The following is a 16,621-nucleotide window of genomic DNA, read 5'->3' on the forward strand; positions in this document are numbered from 1 at the left end:
TTTTACGTCAAAGTGAGCATGTAAATTGTAATGTGACACAGCCAGTTTACCTGATTTTAGTGTTCAACAAGCTCATTGTGAATCAGAAGAAAACAGAAAATTATGCACGAGTCCAGTAACGACTGGCCAATGTTTCAGATGGTAGGGTAACTAGTACATTCATGACCTTGTTTAATTCAATCAGATAATTTAGTCGCTTCAAAACCTTCTCAATCAAGAAACTGTAGGAAACAAGGAGTTGAAATAAATCTCTAACACGGTACAGGAATCCATGAAGCACCAACAAAGAAATACCCAAGGTACTCATGCTCCCACTTCAAAATACAAGATACACAAGGGTACATTCTTAAACTCGTTCATCCAAGCAACATTTGAGAACCAAGAGCAGATGATACCGACGTTCGGGTTAATCCCGTTGATCCATTTATCAACTAGCTTGAATCCAAATTCCGCTGCAGCTGAGAGTATACAATCTTCATCAACTCGCCTCTGCATGTGACACAGAATGAGACCTGATCTCGTCTCTGTATCATTATTTGCTATTAAAGCACTTGCAGTCTCAAACAGAGGAGATATAGCTTCAGCATAGTAGGTTACATCTGTTCCAATGATCAGATTAAAATCTCCGAGCTCTCTGATGGTCATGATATCCTCCTTGTTTCCCCACATTAATTTCTTGATAACCATTTTCTGAATTAGCCCTGGATTGGCATTTAACATAATGTTTTCATGTAAGAGCTTTAAAGCCTTCACATCTCCATCAGTACATACAACGAGTTCGGCAAAGGCTACAGATATCATCGAGCAGATGCCAGTGGAGCCACAACCGAGCTCTAGTACTCTTTTTCCTGAAGTAACAGAAGGGTTTTCTGCCAATAGATTACACATGAAGCGAGCAGATTCCCACAGCATTAGGCCCGTCGATTTGCATGTGTGCTGATATTCTCTGGGGAGTGCTTTTATCCTGAAGGCGTGGCCTCTCACTTTGATCTCAGTAACCTTTTATAACCATAGATAGAAACTTAGAATTGCTTGCATTAAGGGTTTTAGAGATGAAGGAAAATAGAAACTAAATGATAATCACTCAAAAAGATGAAGTTGGATTCTAGAAATTTCAAGTATAACAGATGAAGGTAGTAAGAGGATCACTTAAGAGGGTGTACTCGAGCCCCACAAAAATGAGATGTCATGGTGATGCTGATTCAGATATTAATTTCTTTGCAACATCGCATGCATTCTTGCCCTGGTATAACCTTACTTCACACAATGAAGGCATATACTGGGGCTCAAGCTAGAGGAAAAAAGTTTATATGCATATACTGGGGCTCAAACTAGAGGAAATCGTTAATATATTGTTATTTATGAGTTATGCCTTTTCAAATACCACTTATCTAGGCCTTCTAATTGTCGGATCATTGACAGGAAGATCTGAAGGATTTGCCCATAATTAGGGAAGGTTAAGCTAGCAGATGGATCCTTTTCTTTTATTACTGAAGGAGTTTGCAATATTAGATTTGATCTTGAACCGTGTTTGAGTTTTGTTATTCATTCCCTTTGTTTCTCTAAAATCATCTTCCAGTTAGCCTTTGTTTCTATATAATCTTCTTTCAGTTGGTAATCTAATAAAATAGCTAAATTCGTTACCTTCTTTCCTTATCATTGTGTTTTTCAGGACATAGAGATGAGGAAGATGATTGGTAGTGGCCATGAATACATTCACACCAAATGGACCAGATTTGCTTTCTTAATGATTATAACAAGGAGTCACTTTAATGGCGTTCAGTTAGGCCATGCATCAATTAAGTCTTAGGCTGTTGTCTCCAGGAAAAATTAGAATCTATACATATTTCCTCTCTTTCACTTGAAGCTTGTCAAATATCAAAACATTGTCAAACACCATATGCATCAAATTCTACACAAAGTTCAGTTCTTTTCTAGCTAATTCATTCTCATGTTTGGAATATGCCTATCTCATCTATGTTTGTGTTAGAATATTTGGTCTCATCTAGTGATGATTTCCGGCACTTACCTAGCTTTACTTGATGAAAACTAAATCTAAGTGAGTAACATTTTACACAAGAAGGTTTCGCCTCATTTGAAACAAAAAAATTAAGCTCTTAAGTAACCAATATATCAATATTAGTTTCTCATAAGTGCTATTTTTCGGATGTGAAATCAACGAGAGAGATAATAGCAGATTGATAGATAACATTAGAATCACTTGCTTGTTGGAAACGAATATATACAAGAAAACAATTCAACTGAACTCTGAAAATGTTACCTCATCAATAGGCAGAGAAACATCAAATATCTGAATTATACTTTCGGATAAATCAATTTCAGGATTATTTGCAGGGTTTTCAGAAGCATTCTTGTTGATCACATGACCATTTGCTTCTTGATCGAGCTTTTCAGCAAAGTTTGAAGCATTCAACCGGAGAGAGAAGACAGCTTGAATCCAACGTCTGAAAAGAAGAAGATTTGAAAGTAAAACAAGGGGGAAATGAATATAATTGAAACTGCTCACAACGGACTATTATTTTCAAGGAAAAGTTCACGTTAAATCAGAAATTGGACATGGAATATCTGCATGGGATGCTGGAATATCTGCACGAGATGCTGTCAGTATGTCAATACAAATATCAAAAGCAGTCTACAATCAACCATGGGTTGAACTGCTAGTATAACTAGCTTATTTAGTGCTCAAGAAAAGTTCTGCAGATCACCATTTACATTATATTAAAAAGGAAGCTGGTTTTTGCATGCGATTTGCACGCAATAATCCACTCATGTAATAACATTTACAATGCAAACGCATACTAGTCAAGATAACATTTCCATGATCACATAAGAGGTCTCCTCACTCTGCATTAATTATGGCAAATATTCACAAATCACAACTACCAACTACCAAGGGTTGGCAATGTCGAAATTTGAGTCACCTCTGATAGTTAAGTGGTTGACAGAGAGAGCTACACTGAGAGGTCGGGGTGGACTGAGAGGATATAGAAAAATGTTGTGTAGCCTAAATCTAACATAACTCCGAGGCTGTTTGTAAAGTGAATATTTGTTATGGCCCTTGTGTTTTAAAATATCACGGGAGGTGTAAGCACAGAGATGAGAGAACCATGGGTTATGTTAGACACGTAGGCAAATGTCATAATATATGCGGGCAATTGACCCCTGACATAAAGAAAGTATCAATCATGGTATCTCCCTACCAAGAGCTACTAGATTAGTTAAGTCTAGTTGATTGATATTTAGCTTGCTTTATGCTGCTTAATATATATAAAAATGTATGTTTTCTTGTGCACATGGATAAGGACAGTGTGCCGGCCATGGATATGTTTGTGCAATTCCTTAAGAGGTGTCACTTCTATAATACGCACATACATTCATACAAGAAAGCATACACATGTATAGTGGAACCTATTTAATAGAAAGAAATGTGCTTAGGTTGGGTTGTTCCTACACCAAACGAGTTATCAAAATTTAGAAATCATTGCGAAATTACTACCTCTTCATGACTAATTCCAGAGACCGATTTTCCACTTGTTTGTCGCAAATGCCAACTTCTTCGACATCAAATCCATTTTCTATGAACAAATTTGACAAAAAATCTTCAGAGAAGTAATATGCCCTCTGCATAAAAAATTAATTGTAAGAAATTGGATTGACTGTGCCCTGATTTCTTTAGAAAAGTAAGGACACGGTTAACCAAAACTTACAGTTCCATCACCTCTGACATAAAAGTTATCGCTGATTTCTTGCTCCTTGGATGTGAGCCTAGCCTGTTGATAGTATCATGTGAGCATGGTTACTTGCAAGAGAAGGATGTCAAAAACCAAATAATTTGTCAATGTGGAAGAAAACTAGTTAACAAATAAAAGAAATGGGTACCGCAGAACCAGTAGCTCAGTTGGGTATTACAATAAGATATTCTTCGTCTGTATGGAAAATATTATAAGTACCAAAAGGGATACCCTTTTGTCTACTACGAACTTCATTACATAACCTTTGTGGTTATAAAAGCATCTTAGCAGGCCATAATACACCAAATTGAAGTTATCTAAATTATTACCAAATAGAATATGAAACTAACCTGTGCAAGATCTCCAGTGGCATAATCCCTGAGAAGCACACGACCATTCGGCTGAACAAAGTTGTGTTAGGGAAAACTTGACCAGTTCATGCAATTTAAATTTCAAATATTAAGCCGCATAAGCAAATATTACCTTGAGAACTTTTCTTATATTCTGTAAAACTAGAGGCATCTTTTCTGGAGATACTGCAGACAACACGAAAACCTACTTAATATGTCAGCTGTCGACTATTCGATGACTAAGATAATTCCATCCAAAAACATTGACGGAAGACCTTCACGAAGTCCTCTGAGAAGCAATGAAGCGTCAAAGCTGAAAGGGAGAAGTTGACTTAATTACCATGGTCACTATATCCACCGATGAGGGTTGTATCACATCACTAAGATTTTGCACTGTGAGATCACAAACAAAAGGATTGATCTGATTGCTTGAGAAGTCCTTGTGTGCCTGCCAACAGAGAACTTTTCAAATGGAAATACGAAAAGTAGATGTTAACAACATCATAACATAAAATAAGTGGTATCATAAGCCCCCTCTGAAAATCTTAAGTTCATATTGACCAACTAATTCTACTAAAAAGAACACTGTTCCATGACACGGGAGATGGAACAGAGAAAGCATCCTCATCATAATAAGTCATAAGAAATGGAGAGAGAGAGAGAGAGAGAGAGAGAGAGAGAGAGAGAGAGACAGACTGTATAAGCTGACAGCTGTCCGATAACCTTATCAGTCATCTTTCCAGGGAACCTTAAAGGCATTGGCAAGCTCAATCTATGTAGCAAATGTCATAGAAATCCAATAACATCAATAATATAGGTATTTACTTTTATTATTTTTTAGGAGCATATGCATAACATTGTAGGTGCATTTCCTACCAGAACACCCCACCATGTAGGGTGTTCTGATCCATCTAGGGGGGCACTGAAATACTGAAGTGACCCCCAGCTTCACATTCTGCGGCTCAGAACGCCTGCATATTGCAGAGCATTCTGATAGGAATCGCACTCATTGCAGATTGTTATACTGAAGCCTCCATTGACATAACTGAATATGATGAAACCTGCAGTGAGCGCACAAGCAGTATGTCAACCTTATAGACCTATACATGCATTACACTTGCAGCACCACTAGGGACAAAGAAACTTGGCTACAATATTGAAATCCAGACATAGTCAATGACACTAGAACATTCTTTTATCACTGATTTTAAAGTTTGATGTCTTATAAATAGCTTAATTACAGAAAAGTAACTCATACCCGGCTAAAAATTTTCATATAACTATCCCATACTGGATTTGCCTTCAGTATGACAAGCTTTCTAACATAACATTAATAAACGTGCACCAACTTGAAACGCATAACTGTTTTAGCCTACATATACAGTTCTCCAATTTAATAAAATAAAATGATTACGACCCAAAAACATCCCCTATGATACAGCGTCATCATAAATACCCATCAAACTAATATAAGCCTAACCATCTAATGCAGCATTCAACATTAGGGGAAAAAACACTAATGCTGTTATATCAATAGGATAGAGACACCGCTCATTGATGCAAGTTTAAAGTCCAACACTTTAACTAAATGGTGACAATGAAATGATAACAGCTTTCCCCATTATTTCCTTAATTACCTCTCATATTTGAGAATGTACAATTACTCACTAGTTACATAGAAGTGAAAAGTAAAGAGAATGAGAAAAAAAATTTTGGAGGGATCCAAACCTTGACGAGATCAATTGCACGTGGTGAGAAATCACAAGCATGGACAAACATGTCTGGGTATGTTGAAACTAGAGGGAAAATAGAGTTTCCAGCACCGCAACCAACCTGTCAAGTGAATTTGCTCCATTAGACTCAGTTACACTCAAAAATCCTTCATAGATTCATAATAAAATAATATTTTGACAAATGATTGCAGGTGAGAAGCCAACATAGCACTTAAAACAGAGAAAGTTACTGTAATAATTCTAAGTTTTCTTTAGATAGATATATATAAGGAAAAGTATAGGGGTTTTTATGTAAATTTTATTAGACGGTTTTATTAGCAAAAAGGGGCTTTATAAATACCCAAAACCCTACCCAACTCCTTAATTCCGTCAGCCGCTTCTCCTCTTTCCCGTCTCTGTTCCGCTCTCACAAAAAAAAATTGGTCTTTAGCAGTTGGATTGATCAAGAACTTTGGTCAAGGTATATATATATATATTCTCCCCACTAAGAAGCCTATGTCTATACATCATTGTTTGAGGCCATGGCGGACCAAAGTTGGTCCTGCTCCCTTTTAATTTCATTTTTATATCCTCTGTTTTCATCTTAGCACATGACCATGATTTATATTATTAAATCCATAAGCTACAGATGATAGATCATAGATGCACGCAGTATTTGACTGCGGACTATAGGTCACAGTAGGATATTCTGGTTGATTTTAGATTATATGTTAAATTGAAAAAAATGTATTTTTAGCCTATGTGTTGATTAATCTAATAGACGCTTGAATCTTAAGGTATACAGTAGCATTGATGGTTATTTATATGTATTCTTTAGGGCTTCGAGTGGCTTCGAGGAGGCATCGTGACTGGTATTCCAATAGTCTTTTGTGTTTATGTAAGTGATGAATTTGTACATTATTCGCTGCGTATTTTTCATATAAAATTATATTAACTATGTATAAGTTTGTTCTGATGGAATATATTCTTTTTTATGGTTGCTCGTATACTAATTGTTGATTGGATTAATGCACATGGTTATTTGGTATAAGCCTATGCTTATTTTTTTGTCAATTGTTGTTATTTTCTTTGTCAATTGTTATGTCTTTCCATATAGTAGTAGGTTGAGATGCATATGTGGTTGATTGATTTCACTATTGGTTGGTATTTGACATTTTTGTATAACATATTTAGCTTTACGGACTTCGTTTAATTTTCTTAAAGCATATGCATCTCAGGTCAATATACCGGTATATGTCGGATATAAGCAAGTTATTAAAATAGGGCTTAATGTGCCTCTATGAGGTTTTTATTTTAGCGCTAAGAGCCCAAGTTTGGGTCTCACCGTCCGACCACGGGCTATATAATAGTGGGATTTGCCAAATCAACAGGAGTATCGAAGTGTTGCCGCATTGAGACATGACTTGCTTATTTCCATTGCATGTATATATTTTGAAATGTTGCATTATAATTTTTTCACTATTTTAGTACTTTGCTTATCAAGTCCAATTATTTTAGTTTTACAAAACCAGTGTCTAATGTATGAATTTATCCACTTATTGAGTTATGAACTCATTGTGTTGTTTTCATTCTTTTTTCAGAGACTCGGGATTAGGTGGAATTGAGGATTTGTCAAATTCTTAGAACAGAGCAAGGAATATAATTCGAGATTGTTATTGATTTCTAGATGAATGTTAAATAAAGTCATCGATGTTTAGTTGATGAATTGAGAGTTTTGTAATAATGTGATTCTCTCATTTAGGTCGAGTTTTATTTCAAGTTGAGGAATATTTGTTTTTATCAAGTTAATTGGAGTAGTTTGACTTTTGCGATTATAGACAATATTTATTGTTGATTTTAGTTCGATTAAGAGTTTATTTTGATGGTCTTTTAATGAATGCATATTTTGGAGGATTTTTCACAGGTTTAGTACGGCTCCAATATTCCTTTAAGGTTCGAAATTTGGGGTCGTGACAGATTGGTATCAGAGCTTAGGTTGTAGGTCCTAGTTGATTTTGGAGATGATTAAGTAATGAAAGAAAAATATAGTGGATTTTGATGCATAGAAATGAAGGTTGATGTTTCATTTTGAAGTGTGATCGAGGACAACATGAACACTATTAGATCAAATTTCAGGTATAGGAGTATATAAGCTTAGAACCATGGATCACGTAATCTCTTAAGTTTTGTTGTCTTAAAGGTAAAAGATTTAGTCTGGGTAGTTTAAGGTATGACCAGTGTATGTATTTCATGAAAAATATTATTTGATTACTTATGCTTGTGATGGGGTAGTTTAAGGTATGACCAGTGTATGTATTTCATGAAAAATATTATTTGATTACTTATGCTTGTGATGAATATGTTATGAATTGATTGTGTATGTATTTCATGAAAAATATTATTTGATTACTTATGCTTGTGATGAATATGTTATGAATTGATTTAGTAATAATTAATACGATGAATATTTTGTACTAAATATATTTATTTCTGGTAATGTTAGATTGAGATGGCTCGTGGTAAGAGAGGTTCTGGTGTTGCAGCGAGCCGCTCTTCTCCTAGACTTGAGGCTAATGCAGGGGTTACGCTTCCTTCAAATATATCCCAATCGAGTAGGCGTCCCCGGACTAGGGTTGGTGGAAATGATGATGCAGGTCAACAAAAGATTAAGACCCCTAATGTTACAAATGAGGCTCCTGATGCGAATGTCAGGAGAAGATCAGGACCCAGAACTGATGGAGGTATGGCTACCTGTATTGCTAGGACTGCGAGAGGGATTACTGGAGCTCAGTGGGGTGTTGAAGGACTCGCCAGTTTTATTAAAATACAGAGTGGTTCCATGGAGAGGCAAATAGAGATCCTTAAAAAACAGTCAGATGCAACTGAGAAGCTGAGCGAAGCACTAAATACACAAAAGAAGACTAAACCTATTGGCAGTTAATTTGAAAATTTTAAGAAGATGTCTCCACCATCTTTTCAGGAAGGTTCTGATCCAACGATGGCACAAGAATGGCTGAAGAAAATAGAGAAGTACTTAGAGCCTTGGGATGTTCAGAGGAGCAAAAAGTTATTTATGCTACCTTTATACTAGAGGGAGATGCAGAGATCTGGTGGGAAACTAAGGAGGCCAGTTTATCACTTGAGGGAGAGGATATTCCTTGGAGCAGATTTGTTAAATTATTCAGGGAGAAATATTTTTCCTTGTATGTCCGATCTCGCAAGAAGAGGAAACTTATGGATTTGCAGCAATGTGACATGACAGTGGAAGAATATGAAGCTAAGTTTAATGAATTATCTCGATATGCACCTGAGCTAGTTGCAAAAGAATTTGATAAAATAGAGATGTTTGAGAATGGGCTGAGGCTAGAAATTCATCAGAAGGTTACAGTGGTCATGTCAAAGACTTTTGAGGAGATAGTGGAGCGAGCAAAAAGGGCTGAAAAAGCAAGTAAGGGAGAAAAGATTGCAGATGAACCAAACAAAAATTAGGACCAGAAGAAGCGGATCAGGGACGAGAATAATCAGAAAGATAAAATAGCTTTTAGACCTTTTAAGAAGTCAGCATTTCGGACGTCAGGAGTTCCAGTATAGAGATCGGGGCAGTTTGTGTAGAGGATGGGTCCTCCTATTCAGAGACATAATGGACAGTGTTATAGATGTGGTAATAATCACAAAGGCCGTTTTTATCCTTTATTTCGAGGTTGTTATGAGTGTGGCAAACAGGGACATATTACGAAGGACTGTTCAATAAAGAAGGGACCCAAGACCATGATCAGAAAGTGAAACCTACACCTGATGATGGCCAGAGATCTAAGGCACAAGGGAGAGTATTTGCTTTGACGAAGCAGGATGCTCTCGCATCTAACTCCGTTGTTACAGGTGTACTTGTTATTTCCTCTCAGCTCGCACATGTGTTGTTTGATTCTGGTTCTTCTTATTCATTTGTATCTCATCGTTTTGCTAGTAAGTTGGGTAGAACTCCAGAATTTATAGAATCTGAACTATCAATTTCCACCCCATCCGACGATTGTATGATCACTAATCATATCTTTAAGGGATGTGAGGTTGTAGTGGGAGATCGAACCATGCTTGCGAAACTTGTGTTACTTGATATTCATGATTTTGATGTTATTCTTGGAATGGATTGGCTCTCTACTTATCATGCATATCTAGATTGTTTTCAGAAGCGAGTTTCATTCAGAATTCCTAGGGAGTCCGAGTTTTCTTTTGAGGGGACGGGTGTTAGTGTACCTCCATGTGTTATTTCAGCTATGCGAGCTTGTAGACTTCCAAGAAAAGGTTATCAGGGTTATCTTGCTAGTGTAGTTTGTACCGAGAAGAAGGAAGTCATTTTGGATAAAATTCCAATTGTTCGAGAACACCCTGAGGTTTTTCCTAAAGACTTGCCAGGGCTACCACCTGATAGAGAGATTGAGTTCGCTATTGATTTAATCCCAGGAATAGGGCCGATCTCAAAAGCACATTATCGAATGGCACCAGTAAAGATGAGGGAGTTGAAGACTCAATTGCAGGAGTTGTTAGATAAGGGCTTCATTAGACCGAGTGTATCTCCTTGGGGTGCTCCAGTACTTTCTGTGAAGAAGATGAGAGTATGAGACTTTGTATAGATTACCGAGAATTGAACAGGATGACTGTGAAGAACAAATATCATTTGCCTCGGATTGATGATTTATTTGATCAGTTGAAGGACGCCTAGGTGTTCTCGAAGATTGACCTTAGAACTGGTTATCATCAGCTCAATATTAAGCCTGAAGATATGTCGAAGACTGCATTTAGGACAAGATATGGACACTATGAATTTTTGGTGATGCCATTTGGATAGACAAATGTCCCGGCTGCTTTTATGGACTTAATGAATAGGGTATTCAAGTCTTATCGCAACCGGTTTGTAGTTGTTTTTATTGATGACATGTTGATCTACTCTAGAAGCCGGGAGGAACATGAAGAGCACTTAAGAATTATTTTGCAATTACTTTTGAAACACAAATTGTATGTAAAGTTAAAAAAGTGTGAATTCTGGTTGGAGAGAGTCTCGTTTTTAGGGCATGTTATTTCTAAAGAATGGGTGTCGGTTGATCCTTCAAAGATAGAGGCAATTGTTGATTGGAAGAGACCTAGCACCGTGACCGAGATACGAAGCTTCGTTGGATTGGCTGGTTACTATAGAAGGTTTATCGAGGGATTTTCCCGCATTACAGCACCTTTGACTCGATTGACTCAGAAAGAGGTCAAGTTTCAGTGGACAGAGAAGTGTGAACAGAGCTACCAGGAGTTGAAGGATCGATTAGTGTTCGCACTCATACTCACGATTCCTTCTAGGTCAGGTGAATTTATGATATACAGTGATGCTTCTCATATTGGCCTCGGTTGTGTCCTTATGCAGCATGAGAAAGTAATAGCATATGCATCCAGACAGCTTAAACCTTATGAAAAGAACTACCCAACACATGATTTGGAGTTAGCTGTTGTTATCTTTGCATTGAAGATTTGGCGGTACTATTTGTACCGGGAGACTTGTGACATCTACACAGATCATAAGAGTCTTAAATATATTTTCACACTTAAAGAGTTAAATATGAGACAAAAGCGATGATTAGAGCTAATGAAGGATTATGACCTTAATATTCATTATTATCCCGGTAAGACGAATGTGGTAGCTGATGCTTTGAGTAGAAAGTCCAATGCTAGTGTTGCCACTTTGATCACAAATCAGAATCATATGTTGGAGGACTTGAGGAGACTTGATATTGATGTTCAACTTCTAGGATCTGGAGTGGTGTTTGCTCATCTTAAAATTCAGCCTGCTTTGATTGACAGGCTTGTGGCTGCACAAAGCGATAATCCAATTCTTGTAAAAATTAAGACAGATGTGGAGCGGGGACTTCAACATGATTTTACAGTTCATGATGGAGCTTTGAGATTCAAAAGCCGCTTATGTGTACCTAATGACCCAGAATTGAAGAAACAAGTCTTAGAGGAGGCGCAGTGCTCGGCATATACAGTTCATCCTGGATCTACGAAGATGTATAGAGATTTACGAGAAACATTTTGATGGAATGACATGAAGCAGGATATTGCAGAATTTGTGTCTAAATGCTTGGTGTGCCAACAGGTCAATATTGAACATCAGAAACCTAGCGGACTACTTCAGCCTCTTCCAATTCCTGTGTGGAAGTGGGAGGAGGTAACAACGGATTTTGTGACCGGTTTTCCTAGGAGTTAGAGTGGTAATGACACAATATGGGTGATTGTTGATCGGCTTACTAAATCGGCTCATTTCTTACCTTGTAAAATTACTCATTCTCTTGAGAAGCTTGTTGAATTATATGTTAAGGAGATCGTGAGGTTGCATGGGATACCGGTGACTATTATATCAGATAGAGATTCGAGATTTCGTTCTATATTTTGGCCAGGTCTGAATAATGCTTTGGGAACACAATTGGGTTTTAGCACATCTTATCATCCCAGACGGACGAGCAATTGGAGAGAACTATTCAGACATTAGAGGATATGCTTTATGATTGTGTTTAGAATTTGAAAGGTAGCTGGGAAAAACATTTGCCTTTGGTGGAGTTTGCATATAACAATAGCTATCACTCCAGTATTGATATATCCCCTTATGAAGCATTGTATGGTAAGAGATGTAGATCCCCTATTTGTTAGGATCATGTAGGAGAAAGAAGGCTGCTCGGTCCTGAGATAGTACAGATTACTACTGAGAAGATTCAAGAGATACGTAAGAGGCTTCGTATAGCTCAAAGAAGGCAGAAGAGCTATGTCGATAATAGAAGAAGAAAGTTGGAGTTTGATGAAGTCGGCAATCATATTTTCCTTAGAGTATCACCTACTATGGGAGTGATGAGATTTGGAAGAAAAGGCAAGTTGAGTCTGAGATGTATTGGATATTTTGAGATTTTGGAGAGGGTTGGAGCTGTAGCATACAAAATTATATTGCCTCCAGAGTTGGCTAAAATTCATAATGTTTTCTATGTATCAATGCTGAGGAAGTATGTACTTGATCCGAGTCATGTACTGAATTATGAGTCTCTTGGGATCAGGAAAGATTTGACATAATCAGAAGTATCCAGTTAGAATTTTGGGCCGGAAGGAGCAAGCTTTAAGGTCAAGAATTATTAAGCTAGTGAGGGTTTTATGGAAAAATCATTCAGCTGAGGAAGCTACCTGGGAGCATGAAGATGAGATGAAGGGAAAATATCCTAATTTATTTGAAGACTCAGGTATGTCCAAGTTTTAAGGACAAAACTTCTGTTAAGAGGGGTAGTATGTAATAATTCTAAGTTTTCTTTAGATAGATATATATAAGGAAAAGTATAGGGGTTTTTATGTAAATTTTATTTGAGGGTTTTTATTAGTTAAAAAGGGCTTTATAAATACCCCAAAACCCTACCTAACTCCTTAATTCCGTCAGCTGCTTCTCCTCTTTCCCGTCTCTGTTCCGCCTCTCAAAAAAAAATTGGTCTTTAGCAATTGGATTGATCAAGAACTTTGATCAAGGTATATATATATATATGTATTCTCCCCACTAAGAAGCCTATGTCTATACATCATTGTTTGAGGTCATGGCGGACCAAAGTTGATCATGCTCCCTTTTAATTTCATTTTTATATCCTTTGTTTTCATCTTAGCACATGACCATGATCTATATTATTAAATCCATAAGTTACAGATGATAGATCATAGATGCACGCAATATTTGACTGCGGACTATAGGTCACAGTAGGATATTTTGGTTGATTTTAGATTATATGTTAAATTGAAAAAAAATGTATTATTAGCCTATGTGTTGATTAATCTAATAGACGCTTGAATCTTAAGGTATACAGTAGCATTGATGGTTATTTATATGTATTCTTTATGGGCTTCGAGTGGCTTCGAGGAGGCATCGTGACTGGTATTCCAATAGTCTTTCGTGTTTGAGTAAGTGGTATTTGTACATTATTCGCTGTGTATTTTTCATATAAAATTATATTAACTATGTGTAAGTTTGTTCTGATGGAATATATCCTTTTTTATGGTTGCTCGTATACTAATTGTTAATTGGATTAATGCACGTGGTTATTTGGTATAAGCCTATGCTTATTTTTTTGTCAATTGTTGTTATTTTTTTTTTGTCAATTGTTATGTCTTTCCATATAGTAGTAGGTTGAGATGCATATGTGGTTGATTGATTTCACTATTGGTTGGCATTTGGCATTTTTGTATAACGTATTTAGTTTTACGGACTTTGTTTAATTTTCTTAAAGCATATGCATCTCAGGTCAATATACCGGTATATGTCAGATATAAGCAAGTTATTAAAACAGGGCTCAATGTGCCTCTATGATGTTTTTATTTTAGCGCTAAGAGCCCGAGTTTGGGTCTCACCGTCCCCACGGGCTATATAATAGTGGGGTTTGCCAAGTCAACCGGAGTATCGAAGTGTTGATCGTATTGAGACATGACTTGCTTATTTTCATTGCATGTATATATTTTGAAATGTTGCATTATAATTTTTTTACTATTTTAGTATTTTGCTTATCAAGTTCATTTATTTTAGTTTTGCAAAACCAGTGTCTAATGTATGAATTTATCCACTTATTGAGTTGTGAACTCATCGTGTTGTTTTCATTCTTTTCAGAGACTCGGGATGAAGTGGAATTGAGGATTTGTCAAATTCTTAGAACGGAGCAATGAATATAATTCGAGATTGTTATTAATTTCTAGATGAAGGTTAAATAAAGTCATTGATGTTTAGTTGATGAATTAAGAGTTTTGCAATAATGTGATTCTCTCTTTTAGGTCGAGTTTTATTTCAAGTTGAGGAATATTTGTTTTTATCAAGTTAATTGGAGTAGTTTGACTTTTGGGATTATAGAGAACATTTATTGTTGGTTTTAGTTCGATTAATAGTTTATTTTGATGGTCTTTTAATGAATGCATATTTTGGAGGATTTTTCACAGGTTTAGTCCGGCTCCAATATTCCTTTTAGGTTCGGAATTTGGGTCGTGACAGTTACACACCTAAATTACTGTTTAATAGAGAACAAATAGAATCGAAGAATGTAAAATAAATATGTAGTAGGATATCATCACCAAATAAAGAGTTCACTTGTGAATTATTCACATGAAAATTGTTCAAATTTTGTGATAACACACTCCTAATTGCCTTTGATTCTAGAACCATAACAATGCACTGAGTATCTGATAGTCTTAGTATGATCACACATATGCCACAAGATATTAGTCAATGAAGTATATTACCTACAACTAGCAAGACACCACATTGTTATAACAATCACTACAGGAAGTAAATTCACAATGAGAAAATACATCAAGTACGAAAACTAACAAGAAACTTCATAAATCCATGACAATATGCATTAAGGAATAATTAAAAGTGAAAAAAAAAATTAAAATAGATTACCTCCAGAATCACCAGCTTTTCTCCCTCTTGAGCCTAGTTTATATAACCACAATCAAATGGGCAAGTCAAAAACCCATAAAAAACAAACAAAAAACCCAAAAAAAGGAAAAAAGATCAAACCTTGAAATAGTTTCCCCATTCCTTGTCAAAGTAATGCCGATCCTTGAAGAACTATTAACCAAACAACAAAGACATTTACTTTAAACTCAACCACGAAAAACAAAAAAAAAACAAAAAAACCAAACCAAACCTTGTCCTTGTGGCGCCTGTAGAATACATCCCAGTATTTCTTCGCGTCCCTCTCATACTTCTCTGCAATTAGGACAGAAAAACAAGCAATTTGATGAAAAAGCAAGGGGCTTTTCTGATTAAAAAAATAATAAAACAATTACCTTTCCAAAAAGGGGTAACTTGTCTTGCTGCAGACGACGATGATGAAGGGTAAATTTCAATCTTCTTCTTCTCTCCCTCTTCAGCCGCCATTAGAGAGCGCTCGATGATGAAGGGTAAATTTCAATCTTCTTCTTCTCTCCCTCTTCAGCCGCCATTAGAGAGCGCTCTCTTCTCGTTCTCCCTCTTGTTTTGCTTCTTTATTTGTGTTTGCAGTTGGGCTCTTTGGGCCTGAATCTAATAAGGTTCTATTGGGTTTTCTAAAATAGAGTTCAGCCCAGTTGATGTTCGTTTTTCAGAGTTAAGAAGATTGGGTTAAATTGGATCAGAACCGTACGAAGCGAACGGCCTAATGTCATATAAAAGTTATGGCCCACTGCGAATGAAACGGCTAGTTTTAGGGGCTGTTCGTTTGGCCATTTTTTTGGGGAAATCAAAGAATAGAAAACCTATTTCCTATAATATTTGTTTTGAGGTTGTTTGGTTGGTTTAAAAAAGAAAGAAATTGTAGAATAGGAGATAAGATGAGATGAGTTGTCAACTTATTATTGGATAATGTGAGTGATTTTAAAAAAAAATTGTTTTGAGGTTGTTTGGTTGGTTAAAAAAATAAGGAAATGAATTGGAGGTATATTATTGGATGATGTTTTGAGGTTGTTTGTGTTTAGTTCGTTTTTAAAAATAGGAAAATAGATGAGATGAGATGAGTTGGAGGTATATTATTGGATGATGTGACACGTACTTAAGGAAACCAATTTCTTGTTTTTTTTTTGAGGAAATGGATGGAAAGGAATGTTTAATGAGATGAGATGAGTTGTCACAATATTATTGGATGATGTGTGTGATTTTTAAAAATGGGATAAGATGAGTTGTGATGAGTTGGATGATGTGACACATTTCTTGTGTTTGGTTTATTTTTAAATGTAAGAAAGGAGATGAAATGAGATGAGTTGGAAGATAAAAATAATATTT

The 16,621-nt window shown here is 36.2% G+C and overlaps 1 protein-coding gene across 1 annotated transcript; it reads right to left on the reverse strand.

Moving 5' to 3' along the window:
• Positions 117-15,748, reverse strand: LOC109836451. The gene is made up of 12 exons (XM_020404344.1): positions 15,652-15,748; positions 15,510-15,571; positions 15,380-15,430; positions 15,260-15,292; positions 5,831-5,935; positions 4,443-4,550; positions 4,236-4,307; positions 4,103-4,153; positions 3,729-3,791; positions 3,518-3,642; positions 2,282-2,465; positions 117-999 (listed from the first exon to the last, which is right to left on the reverse strand). The coding sequence occupies exons 1-12, from the start codon at positions 15,740-15,742 to the stop codon at positions 304-306; spliced, it is 1,641 nt and encodes a 546-aa protein (XP_020259933.1). The 5' UTR covers positions 15,743-15,748; the 3' UTR covers positions 117-303.

The sequence above is a fragment of the Asparagus officinalis genome, chromosome 4 (assembly GCF_001876935.1).
Source record: "Asparagus officinalis chromosome 4, Aspof.V1, whole genome shotgun sequence".
NCBI classification, from domain to species: domain Eukaryota; kingdom Viridiplantae; phylum Streptophyta; class Magnoliopsida; order Asparagales; family Asparagaceae; genus Asparagus; species Asparagus officinalis.